Here is a 27,091-nt window from a genome sequence, read left to right as displayed (position 1 = left end):
ACACAGCATACAGCTAGATCATAGGGCTGTACAAGTATGGAAAATAAGATATTAACCAATACTAAAACTAGTATCAAAATGAGATACTGATTTGAGAAATAACCTATCCTGAATAGCTTTAGAATGATCTTGAACTGTATCAGAACAAGTAGAAGACCAGTTACCACACAGACTTGTATATGCCCATGGATCACTATGGATCACACCTGTATGACTGCGGGATTACACAGAAAGTACTATAACTTAATGATGAAAATGACATTCTATCACACGAGAGGAGCTCGGAGTAGAGCCGCTGCTCCAAGACATTTAGAGGAGCCAGTTGAGGTGGCTCAGGCATCTGTTCAGGATGCCTCCTGGACGCCTCCCTAGGGAGGTGTTCTGGGCATGTCCCACCTGGAGGAGGCCCCGGGGAAGACCCAGGACACACTGGAGGGACTATGTCTCTCAACTGGAGGATGTGTCTGGGGTGAGGGAAATCTGGGAGTCCCTGCTTAGACTGATGCCCCCGTGACCCGGCCCCGGATAAGCAGAAGAAAATGGATGGGCATTCTATTGTCTAAAGAGGTTTTAATTATCACTGTGGTATCAAAATCGGTACGGAGTATTGAGTCTGTTACTTAGTATCAAAATTGATTTTGAAATGTTAGTACCAGGACCATTGACCACCTCCTCCCTCTCCAGCACACAAGATACAGCAAGAGCAGTGTTAATATTTTTTTAAGTCGTTTAATCTATTTGATTCAAATACTAACCATCTGCTTGGTGTGAATGGGCAAATCCAGACTGATATCTTTTTATACAATGATCAGATTTGTTTATTTCATGTGACATTAAGGAGCTCATTGGTCATCTATCATTTTAAAATGAAATTACATTTCCCTCTCCTCAGATTAACAGAGTTTAGTGCTTCGCTGATTGAGTCTGCAGAAATGTTCATGTTGTATGTTTTCCTATGATATTTTTTTCCTTTCATTTTCCCTCGAAGTAACAGTATTTGTTTTGACACAGACAGACCATGCGTGTCCTTGACTGGTTAATGCACCTGTCAGTCGCGCCCATCTGATCTCTGGGAGATTCACCGCTGACCAGACTTTTCGTACAGATCAAATTTTCAAGATCATTGAGGAAGTGTGTATTCTGGATCTCAGGCAAGTGAATGAGTGTTGAAGGTTTTTCATTTAATTTAAACACCTGTAATTGAATAACTGCAAAACAGCCATGCTGTGGGACATATTAATCTCTATGGAGACAAGCACATGACAGACTTTTCCTTGACACCGACTTTCTGATATGGGGCTCTTAAAAATAAAGAAATGAATTCAAATTCACAGGTATCTCCCCACTCATTCCTTTGGTTCATGTATTTTTTATTATCTGCTTAAAATATTCATACATTTTGTTTTAGCCCCTTTTAATTTTTACCTGTCTATGATTTTGAAAAAAACAAAACAAAAACGTTTGTATTAGTGGCCAAATGTAGCTTTTAGTTGAGGACCTGGTGAGGCTGGAAGAAGACGTTCCCCAGGTGCAGCACAGAGGACAGGATCCTGTATATGGCGGCCTGCTCCTCAGGGCTGAAGCACAGGATGTCCATGGCCCCCAGCAGACGCCTGAAGTCCTCCGCATCGTCCTTCCCCTCGATGGAGCAGTCTCCTCCCTGGAGCACAGGCAGTGCAATACAGTCAGAAAGAATTACATCTCATTTACATGGCAATAAAGGAAAATTACAGAACACAAACGCAAATGTACTCGAATAATAATTAATAATAATAGTGTTCAAGGATTAAAGGTATGGTAAAGGAAAATCAGCCGCTCCAAATGCTTCCTCACCGGGAAGTGGAAAGTCCTCCTAAGTGGAAGAGTTTAAGTATCTCGGAGCCTTGTTCACTGGTGAGGGAAGGATGGAGCGTGAGACTGATGGGTGGACTAGTGCACTTGACCATCATGTCCAATGTTTTTAAGAATAACATTTTCAATTCTTATCAGTAAATGCTGTATTTGAATTGACTTACACAAATAGATCATGTTTATGAACTTTGAAATTAAAAATGTAAATACCCTACCATTAATAAAGTAAATATGTATTGTTTTATTTTTAAAAATCCATGGCACAGTCCCACTCTGTCCCACTGTTCTGTGTAGTTAAGCCTCTTTATTGCTCCCTGTTTCATCAGACTTACAGTACGACCATCACATAAAAGGAATATGCATGACCAAAGGCTCTGTACTCATGTTTAAAAATACACTGCCTCTATGGAGGATCTGTGTTTCCTCTGAAAAATATATTTCCCATCTTAAAAATGGTAAATTATATTAAATATTTGATGCCCAGGTTTTCATGTTGTTATAATATTTACTTATAGAGGGATATGGGTTCTAAAACATAATAATTCTGCTTATGTATATATATTTTTTTGTAAAATCATAAAATATGTTTTATGGAAATGAGTAGTCTAACCTAATGTGTGCACTTTAAGTATATCCTGAAAGTAAGATTCATGTGTTATGGAAAAATCACATCAAAATACATCTGGGAATACAAACAAATCCCTGAGGTATTATTAATATTTTCTATGAATCAGATTTGAAGTGTGTTTTGTTATTTTGTCACCAGTCCTGAGTGGGATGCCTGTGAGATCACCTGGTTGAGATAGAAGTAGGTCTCGGCCTCCTGCAGGTACAGTGGGCTCTTGTCCTCAGGGGGAAGACCAGCCAGCAGCTCATAGAAGATGTGGTAGTTCCTCTCGGATTTGGCCTGTCAATCAGATATGAGGAGGATCAGTGAGTGACATGCTACAGTAATAGTGCCACAGTAATAATTTGAGTTTTGCTATAATAAAGTGATTATGATTATGCAATACTAAGTTGAAAATAAGCTTTGCAATATACAATGTTAGTTTGTTTTATGCTATGTGTTGGCACAACTAAAACGTCACCAGAGCTTCTTCTGAAGTTACGGTAGTCATTGCATTCTGACTAGCCACAGCTCTCAAAAGGGAGATAGACTAAATTGGTTGTATTAAACTCAGACACATAAAAAAAGTAATACAAATGAATCATCAGTGAATCATATGTCTGTTTTGAGTAAAGACCCTCTACAACAGGGGACCTGAACCTATTTGAGCTTGGAGTCCGACTTTTTCTGTAAAAAGTGGGCTTCAATCTCATACTAAATGTATTACATTCTTCTGATTTTGCAGCCCTCCTTTGAGCCCTGGTCTTGTGGTTAAGAATCACTGCTCTACAGCAAATCCCTGATAATTCCTGAGATGTCGCTGAAAGGAGGAGCTTGGTTCTTAAACTCCACTGATGTCACATGGTTCTGTCAGTCACAAATTATATTATATCTTCACAAAAATGACACAGCGGCTGATATTTACCAGTACAGGACAGCTGTACCCAGTTCTGTACAGCAAAGCAGACCAAAGTCACAGAACTACGTAATAACGAAGGAGCCAGGTATTTTATCAGATTAGTAATACTAGAAGATGCCAGACCAAGCATAACAGCTTGTATCTGTCACCATAAACGCTGCTTGTACGGGCAGTGAGAGGCCTTGACTCCACGAAACCTAATGTTTGGTCAAGTTTAGTTACATGAAACATGTGGTTACACGGACACAGAATATGAAATACATTGTAGACCGTAATTATGGCCAATTGGGCTTTAATTTATTTTATTTATTTGTAAAGTAATTGCAGTAAGTGCAAAAATGCTTTAAATTATAACCAAATGTATAAACGTTTGGACAGTTGTCTGCTGTACTGTGCTCCTGCATTTGAACAGACTGTAGGACAGACTGGTTACCATAACTTCATTTACATTACAGGTAGAAAGAAATCTTGATAAAGCAAGGTCTGAAATGTGTGTATGCGGCTTGTCACATCAAAGGTGGTATTTATTTAAAAAAACAACAACTTGAATGTGGAACATTGTGCACCTCCACACAAAGTCTGGACCTGGTGTACGTGGTCCGCACTTTTCAGAGACATGACTGAGAGGCACAGAGAGCAGAGAAGAGCTGTGAGGGGAGAGAGCTAGAGATAGAAGTTTGAAAACTGTCCATTTTAACTTAATTGTGACTAAATGCTGGACAAATAGTGTGTGAAACAACAATTTATTTGTGTTTCTTAATTGTACAAAGTGTAAAATTAGGGGGGACATACAAATGTGTGCTACGGTCACACACACAACATAGCGGCTCCACTGCCCTCGCTCCTCACACACATGCCTGAGGAGAGCATGTGCATGTGGCTACAGTGTGGCCAAAGCTTAATTTGGGTTTTGTCTGTATGTACTCTTTCAAGTACATTTTGACACACTCATTTATAAATGAAGCCCCTGATGACTAAACCCTTGACTGTAACCGCTCTGTGAGGTGATATATGAAAGCATGACGTACTGGAAACAAGACTCTCTCTCTCTCTCTCTCTCCCTCTCTCTGTCTCTCTCTCCCTGTCTCTCTCTCTGTGCTGTTGTGGACTTACCTCTCTCTCTCTCTGTCTTTGTCTCTCACATTCTCTCTCCCTATCTCTCTCTGTCTCTTTCACTCTCTCTCTGTGCTGTTGTTGACTTACCTCTCTCTCTCTCTATCTTTGTCTCTCTCACTCTCTCTCCCTGTCTCTCTCTCTGCTGTTGTGGACTTACCTCTCTCTCTGTCTTTGTCTCTCTCACTCTCTCTCTCTCTCTCTGTGCTGTTGTGGACTTACCTCTCTCTCTGTCTTTGTCTCTCTCTCTGTCTCTCTCTCTCTCTGTGCTGTTGTGGACTTACTTCTCTCTCTGTCTTTGTCTCTCTCACTCTCTCTCTCTCTCTCTGTGCTGTTGTGGACTTACCTCTCTCTCTGTCTTTGTCTCTCTCTGTGCTGTTGTGGACTTACCTCTCTCTCTGTCTTTGTCTCTCTCTCTGTCTCTCTCTCTCTCTGTGCTGTTGTGGACTTACCTCTCTCTCTGTCTTTCTCTCTCTCTCTCTCTGTGCTGTTGTGGACTTACCTCTCTCTCTCTCTCTGTCTTTGTCTCTCTCACTCTCTCTCCCTGTCTCTCTCTCTGTGCTGTTGTGGACTTACCTCTCTCTCTGTCTTTGTCTATCTCTCTCTCTCTCTCTCTGTGCTGTTGTGGACTTACCTCTCTCTCTGTCTCTCTCTCTCTCTCTCTCTCTGTGCTGTTGTGGACTTACCTCTCTCTCTCTGTCTTTGTCTCTCTCTCTCCCCCGGTGCTGCTGTGGACTCACCTGAAAGACTACGCGGGACTTCTCCAGCAGGTACTGGGACGTTATGGCACCACTGATCACGCCCCTAGCACAGAGCACAGTCACACAGTTAAGTAACAGCTCATGCATCTGTTATGAGCCACAATCTTCCCTCCGCAGCTCATGCACTCAAATATCTGTGTTACTGGGACAGCTTTGCACATAGGCTGAGGTCAACTGACATCATAATAGTGTGAGTTTCAAACTGAACTGGAGGCTATTTCAGAATTCTGTGGTAAAGTTTACCTTCTAACAGTCAAACTGCACTTGTTTTGAGTTGGATAAAGATGACACCTTTAGATGAGGTTTGCAGTGGTCCAAGGTTATTCCTCATTTACCTTATGCATTCAGAGCATCCTAACTATTCACTGCAATGAGTTTATAAGCGTTTTTCACAACCCTCAGTGGCCAAAGGGGAGTTTGCCGTCACAGTAATGCTAACAACTAGCATACTAACTGAGCACATCCTAAGGAAAACAAGAACACTTTATAATTAGTTGTTGACAGCATGCAGCGGACATATTGACCTCAGACAAAATGGGCACAAGGACTATCTCTGTATTCTGGGACTATCCACAGGAAACAAAACGGGCAAGTTTAATGTATAGCATAAATGAACTGGAGACATTATTTAATCATATTATAAAAAGGCCTTATTCAAATACAAAGGCAAGATTGTAGTCTGCTAAAATGTCTTGTGGCAAACTTGTCCAATTCCTAATATTTGGGGATTTTCAGTTTGGTTATTTCTGTGAAAATGGTGCATTAGCCAAACAGTTGTACAGGCCACTGCCCTCCATCTAAGACTATGACGTCAAATTCTCAAAAGTTGTCCAGGTGCGTGCATTTGTGGAAAGTACTGTCTAACTAACAAGTGAACCCGAAACCTACTCGTGTTCTGGATTACAACTACTCATGTTGCTACAATAGAAACGCTAGTCTTCTATGTCAACAAAAACATTTACCTGAAAATACATCATTTAAATAAGGTACTGCTGAAGATGTTCAATTTCAGTTCAGACCCTGTAGTATATGCATTATTTCAGTTTATTTGTTAATTAACATATATTATACAAAATATATTTTTTGGAGCTTTCTACCATGTTATAACATTGTTCTCTCATCAAAAACAGGAAGAGGTTTTAAGTATCATCCATGTTTCAGTCATTTAGCAACCTCTCCCGGGGCCTATCCAAACCTTCCTAACAGTTAGCTGTAAGATTCTGTCCAATGCTCACCCCACAAGTCTACGTCGTCCATGCTCCCACACAACAATTCTCCATAAATATACAAAAACATGATACAAAACTGTACACAACAACATCACAAATCTGATACAATGTGCACTAGCATCAGTGGGATGCACGTTGATTGTGTTGTGATGGCGCTCTGAAGGGGGACTGACTTAGCGAGGAGAGCAAGGGGAGGGGAGATTCGAATACCCCATAGAAGTGTCATACCCCTCTTGTATGGGATTGCAAGTCTCCCTTGGAGACCCTTTAGGGGCCTGAACGATTTGCAAAATATGACTCTGGGACAGTCCACATGTAGTGTAGTTCAATACACCTGGCTAACAAACAGAAAGTGAAACAAATCTTGAAGAAGCTGCTTGGAGAGCAGCAAAAAGTCTTCACTCTAAAACTTTTGTCCATTTGACAATTATTATTATGATTATTTTTTTGACTGATATCCTGTGTCTTTGTTCAATTTTCTCAGAAGCAATTTTAGTGTAGAAAAATGACTAGTGGCTACATTATTTAACCTTATGTGTATAACCTGGAATTATTTTTTTATTGAATGTGAATTAGTACAGGGATGTGGGTGGGGATAGGGGGTATGTGAAAACAGACTTTTTTCTGAGCACTCAATCCTCAAATGCAGGACAATACAGGATTACTCAAACATGCAGGAATCACACTAAATACAACCGTGAGTACTAATGATAACATGGTTAAAAGCTCATGAAAATTGATTTTGCATATGTCCCATTTAAAGGACCTATATTACGCCATTCACTTCCCTCAAACAGAAAACACTCTGTTCCAACTTGTGTAGTAATACATGAAGTGCTCAAATGTGTTTTTAAACTCCATACACTTATTATTTAGGAAGAGGATGAATATGGTATTTAACGCCTCACGACTGCTGAGCCACTTCAGACATATTGTTTACTGGACAGTCCATGAGTAGGTTAAGACTCAAAAGGAACAACAAAGATTCACATAGTTTTAATACACATCTCAGCTAACAGCCCTGTTTGAACTGTTTCATTCCTCATGGACAGAGTTGTGCCCTCTGCATTTTGTGTATTTAATTATTTTTACTTGCTTGCAAAGGTAGGAGGTACATGTAGAAAAATGAGGAAAATCACTTACTCCTCCAGGTAAATCTGAGTATATTTTCCAAAACGCGAAGAGTTGTCATTGCGCACCGTTTTGGCATTTCCAAAAGACTCCAGCAGGGGTGTCGCCTCCAGGATCTGGTCAATTATAAAAAAAATAGTTACTATGACGATGCACAAAAAAGGGTCATAATCCATGCACTGGAATAGACAGTTTACCTCGATCTGATGAGAGATTCAAAATAAAAGGAAAAAAAGCACATGATTAAAATTACATAAAATGATAAGATTAATTAATAGCTGTTGCTCAGTAATAATTCAGAAGGATACAGGATAGTGATAGGTACCTGTTGTGTCACGTTGCGTTTGTGGTGAATGGCTGTCAAGTAACGCAGGATCAGTTTGGTAGCCTCTGTCTTTCCTGAGCCACTTTCTCCACTGAAAATATTGTTTGAAAAAATTTACAAGTTTTAAGAAGTTTAAGATCTGAATATGAATTTGTTAAAACGCCATACCTGATGACAATACATTGGTCCTTTTTGGCATCCATCATGGTGGAATATGATAAGTTAGCAATGGCAAAAATATGTCTGGAGGAGCAAAACATCAACGTAAAATTAGAAAATGCATAACAAAATCGAAAATAAGGAAACTTAATCATATGCTATTGTGTTTTAAAGGGGCTGTACCTATTTTTACATTTCAAGTAAAAAAGTCAGTTCTGTCTTGCCCCAGTACAGATACATCGTAAAAGTAGCTCTTAGGGTGAAAATGAGACTGCTGTGTGCTGTCTGCATCTTATTATGGAAGATATCTGTGTAATCCCTCAGTCGACCAGGTCTGATCCGCAGTAAAAGAAAAATTGACAAAAAAGGTGGTAGGAGTAAAGACGTTTCTGCCGTACATCCTCATCTCAAAGCCACTAGCCACTCCTTTGTAGATAGTGAGCTAGAGGTCTTAGCCAAGGAAAAGAAATGGTTTGAGAAGCATTTTTTGTTTGGGATAGTTAAACAGTCAAGCTTTCCAGCACTGACAACAAGTTGCTGAATTGCTTTCCCTTTATTAGAGCTCCATATGTTTAATGAGCCCCATGTAGCACATCCTTGTTTTCTGTTTAATAATGTGCAAAACCTCACACTGTGGAAATGTGGTATATTGTATATTTTGATGGGTAATAGTGTTCACAGGCCTATTTAGTGTGACATGTAATTCTGACACGCAATCTATGGACTGATGTAGGAGTGAAATGCATAAAATGTTATTGGTAATAAATAGTAATATATATATTATAAGGCAAAGCTAAGTCATGACTTTGTAGATACTTTTCTTCCTGATTTTATTCCAGGTACATGAGCAGAAATTGCCCTGGCCCTGTACAGATATATGGCATGAGCAGCGCTTAAGGTCAAATTTTTCTCAAAGAATCAAGGAGTGCATGTTCAGCATTACCGTGTGACAAAACTCCACTCTGGCCTTTGAAAGTTGTTTATAATCGAGGTGAATAGTTATGATGTTTGAAATGCATTTATTTATTTAGTTTTGAGTATACTACAAAGCCCCGGTGTAGGGCTGTCAAAGGTATTGAAAATCAGGCCGTTCCAAAAACAATATCGAAACTGGACACTCATTTGAGCAGGTATCCATACTAAAAAAGTCACATTCACAGGACAGAAATGAACCTTTCCTGAATAGTTTTAGAATGATATTGAGCTGTATCAGAACAAGTATAAGACACATAGTATAAACCCATGGACCACTATGGAACCTACCTGGACGACTGAGGGATGACACAGATATAAGGCCACATAATAATATAAAAGAGAGTACGAGGAGTTAAGAGAGTTGAAAGTCACACTCTATTGTCTAAAGAACAAATGTTTTGGGTTTTTTTTATTGTCAAAGTGGCATCAGAATCACTATTGAGTATATTCGAGATAGTACCGAAATCAAGTTTGAAATTTTAGCATTGTGCCAACTCTCCTGGGGTAATTATTATTAAGACAAGATCAACTCAATTCTGTCTAATAATGTTACTCAGAACGGTCTCTTTTGAACAGCATTCCACTAAATAATTCCATAAAAGCTGACCAACAAAGTGTAGTGTAGTGTAATGTTCGGTTATGCCAGTGAAATGCATAACCGAACTCTCCCCTGGCAACCAACCAACAGTGTAATCGGAGCTGCTGAGTAACACCTGAGAGTGCTGGCATTTACGCCTGTTTACACCGCACCGTGACTCAGGGCCTTGTGTCATAGTGCACTTCTGATGATACGAGCAGATTCCAGCAGCTCATTGTCGGAAAAGAACTAAATACATGTACCAAAATTAGGGTACTAGTTAAGTAAGTAATACTGTACTTGATCACACAATTTAGACCTCAAACTGCACACTGCCCTTTCCCAATGGGTTAGGGTGCACCTTAAGTCCTGTGTCGAATTTTTATACTATAATAAATGCAACTTAAAGGGCCCATATTACGCTATTTTATCATCTATATTATGTTGTTTCCTCATCACAAACATACCTGGAGTTGTGTTTTGTTTCACTCACACAAACTTCAGCATCGTTAGGCTATTTAGGAGTTCTTCTTTCAAATAGAAAACACTCTGGTCCACCTTGTGATGCCACGTGGCAATACAGGAAGTGCTCCACTGTGTTTTTAAATTCCATACATCTTAACTAGAATTATTTGTATCATTTCAGCCCTGGAATTGTCAATCTCTACCGAACAAAAGGTAAAAAGTAGCTGTTAACTTGAAAAAAATTAACGCTTGTTGACATCATAAGGTGGAACAGAGATTTTTGAACTTAGGAGATGTAGAAAGACTAATAATATTTACTCAAATGTGTGTGAATGAAACAAAACACAACTCCAGGTATGTTTTTGAGGAGGTAACAGCATTATAACGTGGCCTAAAGCTCTCAAGAGTGAATTTTGTGTACTACAGGACCTCTAATATGAAAACATTCTATATATTTTGAATACAGAGCAACAAAACAAAACAAAAAATCCATGCAAGTATTCATCATTCTGTGACTAAATACATCTTAATATTCTCCCCCACACTGGACATACTTGTATGCGGCGTACTTACGGAGGATTGTCGCACAGCCCTCGGCCCTCGTACAGCAGCACTATGTCTGTGCCGTACATGTTCATGAGTTTGTAGGGGTTCACTGAGATGAGGATACTGCCGATGTAGGTCTGCAGAACAAAGGACTCAGGGTCAGTGGAGGACTAACCAGGACAAGAGAAGCACAAGTGAATGGTGCTTACATATATGAGCTCCTGGTCAAAGCGCTTCTTCAGGTTCATGATCACAGTGGTGTCGTTCAGCTCCCTGAAATCAAGCACACAGAATACACTCTCACAACAACAAAAACATTCCATTCATCTTCCTGAAATCACAGAGAAAGAAATGAAGTAACTGATACTTTGCAGCTGATGCCATCAACATTCCCTGGAGATGCGATGCTAACTAGAAGCACTGCTCTGTCTGAAGCTCTGTTACTCATGTTAGACTTTAATCTGATCTTTATTTTAACATAATCTGACCTTAAAGATGAGATGATTTCTGCTGCTAAAAAAGTACCTCTCAAATAACACTGTCACAAACTAGCTCAAACCAGAATTTTTTTTTGTTCTCTGACTTTTGTTGAAAATCAAGCACCTAAACAGGACCATGAACACTGTGTTTTTAATCCTTTTTGTATTTATTATTGAGTTTTCAATAATCAATCTTAAACAATCTTAAAACCTTTTTGGTAATTATTGCTAAAGTGTATATTGTGTAACTGTAACGGTAACTGCTGAACATTTTACCATAGGCATACAGGAAGAACACAGTGTGATATCTATTCGCAAGCTGTCAAAGCAATCACTCCAATCCCATAAGAATTTGCCCCATTAATATCTATTATAACATAATGCTCCTTGACCAGGGAGGTTCTAAACTGTATTTCTTTTACCTGACAGAGACAATTAAATATTTTATTCTTACAGTTCTTATCAGCCATTCAATATTTGACTGAAACATGTTTACTTGATACTTGACAACAGTGTTTATAATTTTCATATTCTTACATACATTAACTATAAGGACTTCACAGGCAAAACATCAACTGATATTTCAGTATAAAATGTAATATATAATGGGAATAATGAGATGTAAAGTGTATGGATACTTACGGCAGCTGTGTCATGTCCTCCATCCCCTCAGCCCAGCGCTTTACCCTGTGGCCAGTTGTAGGCATGGTTAGGATGGAGTATATCTAAACAAACAAAACAAATGCAACATTACAATAAACATAACCAATACACACACATAAATCATTTGAGTGGTTCATTTAACTTGAACAGCAGCTTTTCCATTTGAGAAATTACCACACTTACAACCAAGCTGGAATAAGGTCCATGGAGCTCAACAGTGACTGCCCGCCCTCTGGATCCGGATGTACATTTTTCATACATTTTTCTCTTTTTCAGATAAAATGTAAATGAAAGCTAATCAGTCATGAGGTAACTAATGAACTAAAACTTAAAAGTAACTTTATAAAGTTATTAAAGCATTTCACAGGGCTTTTTGACCTTAAAAAAACATGTTATGGATATTAGTTACCCAACATGATGCCTTCAAACTCTTTGTTTTTTTTTTCGTTTTTTTTTAATGTATGGGGAAAAATGAAATAAACTAATTTTAGGAAATTTACTTCTGGAACCAGTGGGTAGTAGTCAGTGTTGAGCTCCATAGTAAAGCAGAAACAGTCTTTACCTTGTCATACCAGCTTTTCCCAGGCATATGCTCTCTCTCGGGGGCCCACTGTGTGTCCTCGGCAGTCCCGTCTGCCCTGAGTGTTGGGGTGTATTCATCCAGAATACCCGCCTCTCGGTACATGGACCACTTGGACAGATTCTGGAGGGTCCCGTGTGGCAGGATTCTCTCAGCAGCCCACACATCCGCCCCCCCATCTCCTCCCCCTCGGGCGTTCCGAGCCCAGTGGCCAGAGCGTGGGCCATACGGGGGGACCACAGCGTACTGGTTGTCCTCCCCATACAGTCCTGTCGGCACTCGGTATGAGGCATAGCGCAGCTGCTGGTTAGCGATGGCGTCACCTAAGCTTGGGTTGTGGAAGCGTCGTGTGAGAAGAGAGTCATCTGGTAACCTATAGAAAAGTACATGACAATTGGTGAGTGTATTTTGATTGTAGTTGATTCGAGCATCGAGAATAAAAAAATAAATAAATACACTGTAAAAAATTTTCTTGGTTACTTGAAATTTGAGTCAAGTAGATTTGACAAGGGTGTCCAATATTAGAAAACATTTAAATATGTTTTTTCTTATTGCTCAATCCAGATTTTCATATTTTTTTTGTCTTACAAACAAATACGGTTGACTTTCCATATTCCTTGAACAATAACAATACAGACTTACCGTAATTGATAAGCCAAAGCAATGAAAGTTTATTTATATAGCACAGTTCATACACAAAGTTGCTGCCTATAGGGTTGGGTGGCTGTCACTTTGCAAACCTTTTTAAGAGGCAGAGTGGAAATCAGCGTCTGAGGCTACTGACAAAAAGCTCCACTAGCTCACTCCCTCAGTGGGGCTCAGGAGCAGTGGGACAGGCCTACTACTCTGTGTGGCTGATATGCTCCGGAGAGCGGGCTCTGGGGGTTCATGCAGCAGCTGCTGTTTCTACACTGCATCCTTGATCCAAACAGTGAGATTTGTGTGAATATTGATTTTACTACAACATTCACAGGTTCACGAGCAAACTGAGCTTTGGAACTGTGCATTATGCCACATGAGTCTGTTCTGACCTCCTGCTGGGTTACACTTCTTTTAATCTGGTTTTACTGCTGGTTTAGAGGTGATTCTATCTTGGGATAGTCATAAACTCCATTATACAGTTGTTTCTGGCTAAACACCGATATGGTGTGGCATATCATCACCTACCTGGTCCATTCAAGGGTATGGACCGTGCATCCCATTCACTGCAGATTCTTGATGAAGTGTATGCCAAATTCTTGTCACCAAATTCCCTCCTGTCATGCTTGCATGGAATAGGTCTACTTGTGTTGGACAGGAGAAGTCATACAAAGTCTGGCTGTCTGTGAGGCAGTGGCAGCGTAGCATCAGCAGCAAGTTCAGTCGAAGCGGGGAAATAAAGCACCAAAGTCCTGCTCTCTGGAGCAACTCAGCCTTTGAGTAGTATCCAGTAAGAGAGCTCCCAGCCGCGCTGAACCAGTGAACGAATGCAGCAACAGCCTCGGGCAGTGATCACTACTCTGTCTCTCACTGCCCAATCTCAAAGAGAGCACCACAGACCACTAGCACCAGGATTAAAATTTTGGATGGGCCGTGGCAGAATTGGACAGGCCTGACACTCTTTTTAAACTGGGTGTGCATGTGCGCCCTAGTAGGCCTGTGCATGCTCGCACACACTTTACACACGGGGGGGGGGGGGACATCATGACCATTCGCCCCACACAAGTGATTGACAGGTCAATGCTGAGCAGTGACAAAGAGAGACAGGAGCTAGAGCTGTTACCATTAGTGTGAGTGCTGGGTGGTTAGAGATTTGCATGTGTGCTATGGCCCTTCCCCACTCACAGAATCAGCACCAATGACAAGGAGCTGAGTGTTGGGCGTGTGCGGCGCTTATAGGAGTAGGTGCTGTGCACAGAACAGGAGATGCACTGCACTGTAGCAGTGCTGTCACTATGCCCTTTACAAACAGACACCGTTCTGTGTCACTCTCCCGTGTGAGAAAGCAGCAGGACAGGTCCAAATTCACTTTTTGACTCTCATGTTGCGTTTCAAGTAAACCCTCTCTCTGACTGGGCCTGGCACAAAACACTCCCAAGATCCCTTCACCTGCCAGTGCCTTTTGGCTTTCCCTCTATGCAGCCACAGGGCTTTGAGGGCTGCTCAACAAGAACAAATGGGCAAAAAGCAAATCTTTTTGGCTTACTAAACAAAAATTGAATGTCCATGACATACACATGACAATAATAATGTATTTACATATTTTAGAGAAAAAAAAAAAGAAAAGAAAGAAAAGAAACTACTACTGTCTGGGTTTGAACCCAGGTCCACGGATCTAAACATAGGAATTGTGTAAAAGTAGAAGTAGATAATGTAATTCAGCTTTGAAATAACCCTCATCAAAATAGCTAAAATAATTAATATAAAATGTGTTTGTTTAATTCTATAACTTCAATATGTTAGAAAGCATCCACAGTAAATACTTCAATTTATGGCAAAAGTGTGCAAAGTGACAGTGTTTTTCTTCAGCCATAGTCAGCCCAATCCATGAGTCCCTACTTGACTCTTAATGTCTGTGAGTGGTGACATCATATTGACAGTTTGATCACAGATGAGATTCGTTAAAGAGAATCCTCAAGCGCATATTTGTAAATGTGAAATGTTATGATTTTTGAATTTGTATTCTCTTCATCAAGAATCTACAAAAATAAATATGCACACACTTTAATTTGACATACACGTCTTGATTGACAGTTGCCTTACCAAAATAATCCTTAACTAGTAGAAATGATTGACTCTGGACCTTTATTAAAAGAATGATTTAGTTTGCCATAATACTGACTGAATCTTGTGTATATATATATATATATATATATATATATATATATATATATATATATATATATATATATATATATATATATAAATAAATCTATTGACATATTTACCTAAACTTGATCCCGCGCAGTCCATCCATCTGCATAGCTGAGGCGAGGTTGGGCTGGGTGGGGTTGGGCACTCCTGACAGCACAGAGGAGTCTGAGAGCTGATACAGACCAGTGGAACGGAGAGGGCGGTTCTGACGTAAGGCGAACGACAGGTTGGGCTTCTGACCAGGGATGTGCAGGGCTCCATCAGGAACCTGGTACGAGGCTTTACGCAGGTGTTCATTGAGAAGAGCCTGTAAGGGAGTTTATATATTAGTACATTTTAAAGACACTGGGTTTGATCTTAAAATTTATGTGGAGTATTTATTTAAAATTTCATAAGCATGACCCATCTGTTTCCCCAGATACAAGAAACATGTTCAAATAAAATATAGAAACTGCAAACAATTGTAATGTTGACTTTTTTCATGATTACAAAAACACTGGGAATGATGGCCAACGCATTTGGTGATTTGGTTCTGAAGACAATTATCCAATCAGAAAGTTGCAGAATGAGCCTCACATGACTTGTTTGGGTTGTCAGTTCCAGTGCTGAAATCCAGTGTTTTAAAAGGACTCTCTATAATGCGAATCCTCACTACGTAACCCCGCACCTGCAGCCAATCATTAATCAGTGCTAGTGCAGCCTCTGCAGCTCAGTGAGTGAATTCTTAAGGGAGTTTTCACATGAAGCATGGCCTGACCATACAGTATACTTTTATGTGTCCTCTATCTGTAGGTTAAAGCGACAACCCAAGTTCAGTTGTGATTCTAGTAGCTTTTAAATCAAAGCACAGCCTACATGCCCTACGTTTAATCTAACAATAACATAAGTAAGAGACAGGTACAAACATTGGACAGGTTCGGTCCAACAGGTTTGCGTGGGTCAATGATGATGGTTCCATCTGGCAGGGTGTAGGACGCACTCTTCAGATAGGGGTTCTGCAGAGCAGCTGAGAGGTTTGGTGTCTTGGGTTTGTTTGGATCAACGATATAGGTCCCATCTGCGAGTTGGTATGTTGCCCCTCTCAAGGCTGGGTTGTTGAGAGCCTATAAAAAGGATTATATCAAAAAGTTCAGACAATATTCAAGAAAAAATTTATAACCTTGTTCCAACTGTGCCAACTGGGAACTACAACATGACATCAACAGACTCCTAGTTACAGGTTTGCCAGAGGAGTGAGGGGACAGTCATCTGAAACATACATTTCATGAAGTTGGTAAAATCTGCTTTTAATTTCTGCACACACAATACACCTCTAAGCTGGTTCTTGCATGCTGAGGCAATAGGTAGCATTAGCCACCATTAGCTTACCTGTATACTTTATCTTTTAGTAGCTATTTCTATTTTACACTATTGTCAAAATAACTTCTCATCAAAAACTGGTACATATCCACCATGTTCTCGAATCCCCTCCATAATATTGATTTAAGTATGCTGATTAAACACCACTAAGTATTTAACTCTGTCCATGTATACTGTATTTGTATGTGATGAGCTAAAATGCTTTTACACAAATATTATGGCAAATGCTGTGTTTCAGATGACATCACATTCTATAGGCCATTGATATTTAATACTGATGGAGGCAGTTAAAAAAGTATTGTTAAAATGCAGATTTTCATGGTAATATAGCGAGTTCTTGGGTCTAGTTACTAAAAGAAATTATCAGGTTCAACATTTGTGAATTTATCTTTTGATTATTTCTTATTAGAATAACATGTAATTAACAGGTTAAAATGTCTCTTGCACCTTACCTGAGATAATGACATTGCATTCTAGGATTTGAAAAGCACCAATAATAAAATGTATTCAATATATTTAATCATACTCACTTTAGCCAGATTGGGTGACAATGGGACATTGGGATCCTGGACGCCCTCTGGGAGAGAATAGGAAGCATTGCGCAGAGCGGAGTTCTGCAGTGCTGCAGCCAGGTTTGGCGACACAGGCTTCCGTGGATCTATGATGATCGTTCCATCGGGCAGAGTGTACGAGGCACTTTTCAAGAAAGGGTTACTGAGCGCTGCTGCGAGATTTGGGGTTTTGGGCGTGTTTGGGTCGATGACAATAGTGCCATCAGGAAGAGAGTACGAGGCTCTCCGCAGGGCTGGATTATTCAGGGCTTTAGCCAGATCTGGGGAAATCGGCTGCTGCTCAAAAGAGACAAAAAATATCACCCATTATAATAAACAAGGGAACAACATTGAAATAAAGTAATATGGTAGCGTACTTGCTGCCTGGGGTCAATAATAGTTCCATCAGGGAGAGTGTACGTGGCACTTCTGAGATCCTGGTTCTGAAGAGCTCTGGAAAGATTGGGAGACATGGGCCTCCGAGGGTCCTGTGTAAATTACAGAATAGGAGTCAAATTTTTAAAACAAAAGATTACAGAACTTATTTAAAAAACTAAAGCTATTGGTATAGTAAAGATTTTCATTTCCAAGTTTCCAGCATATGGGATTACCCCCTGTCTAAAGTATCAAAAACAGGAGTTAAAGCCACAATATGTAACTTTTTGCATAATATAGAATAAAATAAAAGCATGTTTTAACATTTTGTCTTTGTTTATTGCACTGAAAAACTTGGAGAAGGGCCTTGTCCCATTTCTATGGAAATATTCTCTTGGCTGTAATATTGAAATATTGAATGTTTTGAAGTGTGGTTTTAATTTCCCTGGAATGATTGCAGGTGATGTGCTACCTCCAGGAAGCTTTAACTATTGCTACAGTAATTCTAATCAAGAACTTGCCCAAAGGAAGACACATATAAATAAAATTGCAGAGGAGACAAGTAGAACCACAAGGGTACATATAAAAACAGCTGACAAAGAACAAATATCTAGAACATACTACATAAAAAAAAAATTAAACGTTTGTCGCTCTTACCCGTATGATTGATCCATCAGGCAAAGTAAAGGAAGCCCCTCGGAGTTGTGGATTCTGTAGTGCACTGCCAAGCATAGGTGAGGTCCGAGGATCTGCGTAAGGGGACACCAGGGTCCCGTCTGGGAGCCTGTAGGACGACTGCATCAGCTGTCGGTTTTGCAAGGCCGAGCCCAGCATGGGTGAGGCAGGTGCATACGGGGATCGGAATTGTATTGGGGAATGAAAAGAAGCTTGGCGAAGACTGGGGTTCTGTTGTAATGCCCGGTTGAGCTGAGGAGTGGCAGGAGCATAGGGGTTCCTTCTCTGCATCATGGGAGATCTCAAAGTGGCAACGCCCTGTAACCCTGATCTGTTCTGAAGGGCGTCATGGAGCATTGGGGCAGGGCCAGGTTCAATAATGTCACCATATGGACCAACCACAGTGGGTCCATAGGGTGACTGCATACCTGGCAATTGGTAAGAAGCCATGCCTCTTAAAGCCTGTCCATGTCTCATAGCTCCAGAAAGCATTGGCGACGAGGGCACAGAGGCATATGGGGAAATAGGCCTCTGAAGTGGGGACACATATGATGCTCCTCGAATGGCTTGGTTCTGCAGAGCTCCCGACAGTGCTGGAGAAGAAGGGGGCATAGGTTGTTCATAAGGTGAACCTGGCAAAGGAGAAACAAAAGAGGCATCGCGGATCATCTGGTTTTGCATTGCACTGGAAAGAGAAGGGGAAGAAGGAACGTAAGGATCTACAAACTCAGCACCCATCCCGCTGGCATCGACTGCTGGACCAAAAGGAGAGGCAAAAGAAGCTTGCTGTAGTGCCTGGTTTTGTATAGCATGAGACAACATGGGGGAAGAAGGGGCCGTGAACTGCTGTGCCTGATCAATGTAAGGGTCCATGTACATCCCGGGCATTTGAGGTTCTGGTGTAAAAGCTGGTGGGTGTGGAGACATGATTGGGGATGCCGGATGAGAATATCTTGGTGAAAGTCTTGGGGATGCAGGATGTCCCATGTGTTTAAGTGAAGGCTGAGGAGATGGTGGGGGCATACTCCTCATGGACTGCTGAGCCATTAAAGGCCTCCCTCTAGCCACAGGGCGATGGGGAAGGCGACCAGACTCCCTTCTCCCAAATGGAGCACGATGTACCATGGGAGGAGAGTGAAAGGGAGAAGAGTGAAGGGAGGAGTCTATGGTGAGAACTGAGGACCTGTTACTATGGATGGAGGAGGCACGAAATGGCCTTACATTTTGGGTTGGAGGGGGCACTGGGCGTCCTCTGAGCCCCATGGGAGATGGTCTCACTGTGCCTAGAGGAACACCCATCCTGGGCCTGGCTACAGGAGTAGGGTCCCTGAGTAAACGAGTGGATCGACGGGAGAGTGTAGGGGATGCCTGAGCAGGCCGTGGTCTGGGGGGGGAGACGCTGCGATGTGAAGGGGAAGGAGAGGGAGAAAGCCTTCTGTTAAATTGGGGTGACACCGGGGGAGATGCCCGGGTTGGAGAGTGTGGGCGAGCCTCCATTTTTCTTCCTCCAAATGGGCTGCGAGCAGGACTGGCTGCAGGAGGAGGACTTGGTCTTCGCATGGAAGCTCGGGGAGAACCAGGAGGAGAGCGGCGCCGCATAGAAGCTCTTGGAGAACCTGGGGGACTACGACGCATCATGGAGGCCCGTGGAGAGTGGGGAGGGGATGGGGGCCGAGCCATGGGAGGAGGTGATCTCTGAGGGGGCATTCTTCGATGGGCAAGGGGAGAAGAGCGCGGCGAGACGGGAGGCGACATCCGTCTAGACATCACTGAGGGTGGTCTTTGAGCACCCATGAAGCCACCTCTCATCGAAGGCTGTGGAGAGGGCATTTGTCTTGGGGGCATCATGGGTGACCCTGGCATAGCCATGGGATGTCGCTGCATCTGAGGTGAAGGCATCATCATAGAGCGGTGGGAGGGGGTGGGGGAGGCCTGCATTCTGCGAGCAGGAAGAGGGGTCATGCCTGCCTGCTTAATGATCATCGCAGAAGGTGTGGGGATCGAAGGTGGTCCATATCCCTGATCCTGTGCCATCATCATCATCTGGTCAGCCATCATTTGCTGGGAACAACATAATCCACACATTATCACATTATTATTATTATTATTATTGTTGTTGTTGTTGTTGTTGTTATTGTTATTGTTATTATTATTATTATTATTATTATTATTTTTAAGTAAGTTAGGCTCTAAACTAAAAATTATGATATATGTTATATGTTGTAATTCAAAGCAAGGCTGCAGGGGCAATGTTGGTGTCTGAAGTAATCTATACATCAGAAGCAAGCAGAAAGGTTAGCAGTGTTTGGGCATTCACCCTACCCTAAATAAAGTGAACTGAATTCATAGAGAATGGTGCAGTGATTTTGTAAATCTATGATATTTTATATTACCATACCAATTTACTATACCTGTGGTGACATCATCGGTTGCTGTGCCATCATTGCCGGCTGAGGTGACATGACCTGTTGGGGCATCATCTGTTGCTGCAACATCATCTGAGGTTGGGAAGGCATCATCTGAGGTTGGGGTGACATCATTGCCGGTTGGGGTGACATCATTGCTGGTTGGGGTGACATCATTGCTGGTTGGGGTGACATTGCTTGCATCATTTGGGCTGACATAGCTGGGTCTTGCAACATTGCTTGTTGCTGTGGCATCATCATTTGCGGCTGTGGTGACATGGCTTGTGAAGGCATCATCGAAGCCATGCCCAACTGCTGCTGCTGATCCTGGAGCATCATTTGTTGCATAGGTGACAGGCTCTGTGGGGGCATCATCATTTGCTCCTGTGGGGCCATCATCCCTGCTTGCGGTTGCTGCATCATCTGAGATTGTTGGTTCATTATCATCATCTGATCTTGTGGAGACATCATCATCATCTGATCTTGTGGAGACATCATCATCTGATCTTGTGGAGACATCATCATCTGATCTTGTGGAGACATCATCATCTGTTGCTGCGGTAGTCCTATTTGTGGAACAGTCAACATGCCACCAGGCACCAGGCCGGGGTTGAGTGGAATCTGGTCTTCATATTGTATCTCTGACATGCCTTCAAACTCTGGATCTGGAGGGAGAGTAGGTGGTGGCGGAAGCGACACATCTAGGCGCTCTTTGCCAAAGAGTCGAACTTGTGGTCTGGGGACTCTGAATGTAACATCCCCTCCCTGCATGCCTCCAGCATTGTCCACAAATTGATCTGGTTGGTTTGCGAATTGATCTCCATAGAGGGCTTGCATCTGGTCCATTCCTTGACCTGGAAATCCAAAACCTTGTCCTCCTGGCATTCCCATAGCCTGCTGAGAGCTGAGGTCTTGGTATGGCATTCCGGCTTGGCTATAGTTGAGTTGGAAATCTGTGGGAAGTCCAGCCTGCATTTGCATCTGTGCATATGGATTTTGAAAAGCCGCCTGTCCTGCATCATAGAACCCAGCTTGGCCTTCACCAAAATATCCTTGAGCTTGAGCCATTTCGCCTGGATAAACCTGCGCCATAGGATCCATGTAACCATCCAGCCCACCTGCGTACATGTGATCTTCACCCATCATCGCGTAGTAGTCAAGAGCCTCATTGCCATATCCCCCCATGACCTGCTGCTGTTGCTGGTATCCGTAATAATCAGCTTCCTGACCATAGTAATCCTGCGTGGCTTCATAGGGGTTATAATAATTCCCCATTCCGTCATCATAAGCCCCGCCTTCATAATATTCGGCATTCGGATCATACAGTCCCTCTTCCTCATAGTAACCCAAGTCCTGATAGTCTGCTCCCTCTCCCTCATAGTAACCATATTGATCCTGGTATTGACCTTGATCACCATAATGACCTTGGCCTCCATACGCAGCTGCCTCGTCTCCATAACCTCCATAGCCGTTATTGTAGACACCATAACCTTTCTGGTGACCTGCGTATCGTGGGTCGTTGCCATAAGCGTCATCGCCATAATCGTAACCGTCATTTTGATAACCGTGCGAATACCCTCTACGACTCTGTCTCTGGCCGCCCCAACCTTGCTGTCCTCTACGGCCTCGCATTTTACTGGACAGGAAGCGGTTGGTCAACCAGTTGGTAGCTGCAGCGACCCTCCCAAGCACCTTACTTCTGTTCTTAAAACCAGCGGGATCTTTTTGTCCGAACATACCCTTGAAAAAGCCAGTTTTCTGATTCGAATTTCCACCTAATCGTACCAGCATGTATGTTGGTTTGTTGCCACTGTTGGCCTTCTCCTTGGCCTCCTTCTCTTTTTTTTTCTTTTTGCTGGCTTTGAATCGAAACATTAATCGAGAGGTGTGTTTCAGCATAGACTTGCGACGTTTCTTCTTGGCAGACTTTATCCGATTTTTCCTTTTCCCTAATCCGAGAAACAAGCGAGATGTGCTCTTCAATTTCTTCCTGCTGTTCCTGCGTCTTTTAAAACCGGAAAACTTCATGAACATCCTGGACATGTTTTTGAGACCTTTCTTGTGCATTTCCTTGATTGGAGCAGCTGAAATATCCTTCTTTTTCTTCTTCTTACCATCGTCTTTCCCTCCTTTGGCCTTTTTTCTGGATTTGCTATCATCTTCGTCGTCTTCATCTTCATCATCTTCATCCTCGTCTTCGTCCTCATCAGAGTCATCCCCCCGTCTCTTGGGTTTACCGCCTTTCTTCCCTTTATCCCCCTTTCCTCCTTTGCCTTTCTTGCGTCTGTCATCATCAGAGTCTTCATCCTCGTCGCTCTCTTCTTCCTCTTCCTCGCTCAGCAGCTCCTCGTCCTCCTCCTCAGACTCGACCTTCTTTCCTTTTCCCTTGTCCTTCCCTTTCTTCCCGTCGTCCTTGCCCTTTGGTGGAGGCTCCTCTTTCCCCTTCTTCCCTCCTTTCTTGTCATCCTTTCCTCCCTTTTTGTCGTCTTTCTTGTCATCTTTTCCTTTCTTGTCATCCTTTCCTCCCTTTTTGTCATCTTTCTTGTCATCTTTTCCTTTCTTCTCCTCCTCTTTCTTTTTCTCAGGTTCAGGTTTTCCTTTCTTTGCATCCTTTTTGTTGTCTTTCTTGCCAGGCATTTTGACACGCAGTTAACGGCGCAGCATGCCCTCCTTGCTGGTTACAGTGGTGATACCTTCAAACACAAACAGATCATTGGGTTAAACATTGCAAAAAACAATGTGTTGAAGACTTTTTTTTTCTTTTTCTGGTATTTGGCATTAAACTATATTTGTCCATCATTTGCAGAAGGTGTTGGTGGTGTATTTTGGATACCTTTTTAGGAAAAAAATGTCAATTAAGTGGCCTTTTAAGCTACAGTTTTATACTTCAGGGTCATATATTACACAACATGGATTCTTGTGAGTTTTAAGCCATGTTAGAATGTTGTTACCTCATCAAAAACAGACCTGAAGTTATGTTTTGTTTCATTCACACGTTTCACACACAGCCTAAATATGCAGGATTTGTGTGTACATGAATACATATATACATGAATGAAAAAAAACCACAATCCGGGTTTGTTTTTGATGAGGAAGTATTGGTATAATATAGATCAGAAAATAGTGAAATATGGGCCTTTTAATGTAATTTAATGTAACCGTTGCACACCTCCAGACAATACAATCTTACAAAGTACAAAAATGTTATCAAGTACCAAAAAACTGAAGCGTTTATTACCTGTAATGGATGAAGGTTTACTTATGCCTGGTTGTTTCTAGGTCGACACTGACATGTAATTGTATGAGGACAACTCCACCTGGCCAAAGCAAACCTGCTTTGTCCAAATCTGGTCCCCATGAAGATTCCTACAAAGACACAGACAAGACTGTTATGTTTTAGCTCTGAATTTAAATATTAATAACATCATAAACAGTATACCATACGACAATCAACACTATTTTGTCACAGTTACATTTCTGGAGGTTCTATAATGATGCCTTTGTATTATATAGTATTAGTATTGCCCTTGACAAGTCTCCCCCACCAGTCACTCACACACCACATTCAAACATGGCAAGGTGGGTCAAGTGTCTTGCCCGGGGACACAACAACCTTTAAATCTGTGAACAAGTGCTTTAACCATTGAACCGCTGTCAAGTTGGAAAAAAATCACTTTTAGGTAACATTGGTGTTTAATAATGAGCCATGTAAACCAGAAAACTGAATTCATCTTTTTAGTTCTATTAATAGTTATTAGGGTAATTAAGGGTATTTTTGCTATTAAGGCTAAACACAATAGCTGCAAAGTGTTAACAAGACTCATTGAGGACCTGTTCTTGTGGAGAAGAGGGACATCATCGCATGACATCATCTGGTAGAACAGATCATTTTGAGAAGAACGGAACAGGTAGGATTACTCAGGCATGCAGCAAACACAACTCCTGCTATGTTTATGGTGAAAAACAACTTCATAAGATAACTAATAGGGTTGTAAAAAGTCAGAAATCTGGTACAACTCAATACTAAAACCAGTATTGAAACTAGATACCATTTGAACAGATATCAATACAAAAAAAGTCACATTAACGGGACAGAGTGAACCTTTCCTAAATCGCACTAGAAAGATCTTTGGAAGTGTCAGCACAAGTATAAGACCACGTAGACTAGTGTACGCCCATGGACCACTATGGAAACTACCTGGACAACTGAGGGATTACACAGATATAAGGCCACATGAGAATATGAAAGAAAGTACTACCTTTCATTTTGGAAATCATTCTATTGGCTAAAGAAAGCAGTTATTATCATTGTGGTATTGGATCGGTATTGAGTATTTGAAATTTCAGTATGGTACAGTTGTTTTGGGGCAGACTAGGTTTTAGAGGCACTTTACAGGTCGAGACACGCTGCTCCGTATGCTAATTAGGTTTCCATCTCAAATGATTGTTCAGTGATTATGGAGCGCCTTCCAAAACAATTAAGTGGAACCACTATACCTGTCCTAATGTTACCCTGATACCCAGATAGAGCTGGATTCTGGGGTTGTGCACTTCATTAACATGTGAGCCTAACAGACTTCTTCTTGCCTTACAAAACAATACAACTTTTTGTTTTAAATAAGAAGCTATGTAATACGCAGTGAATTGTAAATTAAAGGCCACATTTTATCAGAAGGAACTTTTGGTGGAGGGGCTGCTGCATGCTTGTCTACATACAGATTTTATAGCTTAACTTCCTGCAGGATTGCCGCTCCACAAATCTGACTAGTAGCTTGGCCTGATGGCGCCGACTACTTGTCTATCGTCTTTATGCTTTTTTTTTTTTTCTCACTTATATTTAATTCAGCGTTTCTCAAACTGTGGCACGTGCACCACAGGTGGTACACAAGCTCCTTCAGGTGGCACTTGGGCAGCTCTTCAGTTTGTGGGTTTGCCTCATTTAGAGTTAATTTTTTTTTTCACTTTTTTGTCCTCCTTTGGATAATGACTTGTTTAGACCTACAGTGGTAATGAAGTAGACCACTTTTAGACCTGGTTTAGCCCAAGATTAGACCTGGAATAGTCATGTTAAAGACTTGATGTGGATCTTGTGGTACTCAAAAAGCCAAATCTTTTCTTTGTGGTAGTGTGAAAAGCTTAAGAGCCAGTGATAAAATTGATTTATGACAATTTATGACAATGTGTTTCTATTTGATTTTTTTTAAATAATACTCCTATAATAGTCTACAGCATTAAACATTAGACAGATGCTTTCATTTTTAAGCTTTTACTGTGGTGAAAATCCTGCTGAAATAATTAGATTTATGATTCAGTGTTGTCTTCAGCAAGAAAATTAATTATGTGAAAATTCTGGTATTTCCAATATTGTAATTAAAACTATTAGTACTATTTCTTCTAAACATGACCCAAGTAAAAGTGAATATTTCATTAATCCCCACATCTAATGTACAAACAAATACTACCACTTTTTATTATAACGTCACCTTGATAACCCGTTAAGAACTTATTCTGGTTGTGTCTGGTATATATTTATAATCTTTGACACCTGTGGATGTGACATGTTAAATCTCAATACTCATCTAAAAAACCTAATAAAAGAAACAATATGTTGACATTGGGTTTGTACCGGTGACAGTGGAAACGGGAGTTGATCGGCAAAATGGCGTCTTGAAAATAACCGATTAAAAATGCACAATCACTCCAAATACAACTTCAGCTGAGTAAATGTCGAGTGGAAACAACTATAGCATGGTTAAAAGCTCTGAAAAGTGGATTTTGCATAATATAGGTCCACTTTAACGCACAGATAAGTGTCGTTATTATAAAACATTACCCTATACTCTTACCTTTAGAGTTATCTCTTCAAGCGCTGTCACCATATAAAACCATAAAAATAATTATTCTCCAAAAAAAGTAGTGTTATAAAATTTAAAAAAGAAAATAAATTGTCCCTTAAAGTTCCTTGTTGAAGCTTTCCTCAAAAGAAACGTTGATCCAGACAACTCCAGGGTAGAGTTTTCCTGTCACTCTACGCTGCTCCCACTGACCTACTCTCTCTCACAGTGACCCCTTCTCTCTTTCTCTCTCTCTCTTTGTATGTGCGTCAGGTGAAATGTGTGTCAGGTAGACAGGAAGTAGGACAGCGGGCTCGCTTCTTGGCGGCGGCGGTGGGGGTGTATGGATACGTGTTGGAGAAGCTAGTCCCGGCCCATAGAAGGAGTCTTAATTTGTCATCTGACTGGGCAGGTGAAACTCGAGCGGGCCGGGCGGCTGAGGGGGCGGGGCATGAATAATACAAAAGCCTGAGGAAACAGACAGACAGACAGGTGACAAGCTCCAGGAAGATAAGCTTGAGAAGGAGGAAACGTCGTTGTGGTTTATTGTTTTATTTTAGTCTGTCAAATAAATCGATTCAGACATAACTAAAGGCTATTATGATAAGGTTGTGCTAAAGTGGAATATCTGAATGAAAATATCCCAAATTTTGGCAGAT

General features: G+C 41.3%; 1 protein-coding gene across 1 annotated transcript in view; it reads right to left on the bottom strand.

Moving 5' to 3' along the window:
* myo15ab (myosin XVAb) overlaps window positions 1–23,235 on the bottom strand; it is an 84,962-nt gene extending 61,727 nt beyond the window's left edge. Inside the window, 18 exon segments of the mRNA XM_055221620.1 lie at window positions 1,499–1,660; window positions 2,645–2,758; window positions 5,231–5,294; window positions 7,624–7,727; window positions 7,809–7,814; window positions 7,937–8,027; window positions 8,105–8,179; window positions 10,686–10,795; window positions 10,868–10,931; window positions 11,780–11,862; window positions 12,363–12,753; window positions 15,308–15,540; window positions 16,139–16,336; window positions 17,123–17,440; window positions 17,521–17,631; window positions 18,176–18,862; window positions 18,989–20,254; window positions 20,605–23,235. Of these exon segments, the coding sequence (XP_055077595.1) occupies window positions 1,499–1,660; window positions 2,645–2,758; window positions 5,231–5,294; window positions 7,624–7,727; window positions 7,809–7,814; window positions 7,937–8,027; window positions 8,105–8,179; window positions 10,686–10,795; window positions 10,868–10,931; window positions 11,780–11,862; window positions 12,363–12,753; window positions 15,308–15,540; window positions 16,139–16,336; window positions 17,123–17,440; window positions 17,521–17,631; window positions 18,176–18,862; window positions 18,989–20,254; window positions 20,605–23,235 (6,708 nt within the window).
* Window positions 23,236–27,091: the final 3,856 nt, after the last annotated feature.

This window comes from Periophthalmus magnuspinnatus, chromosome 1, assembly GCF_009829125.3.
Source record: "Periophthalmus magnuspinnatus isolate fPerMag1 chromosome 1, fPerMag1.2.pri, whole genome shotgun sequence".
Lineage (NCBI taxonomy): Eukaryota > Metazoa > Chordata > Actinopteri > Gobiiformes > Gobiidae > Periophthalmus > Periophthalmus magnuspinnatus.
Note: the sequence above shows the minus strand (reverse complement) of the source record. Positions and strands in the feature narration are given on the sequence as shown.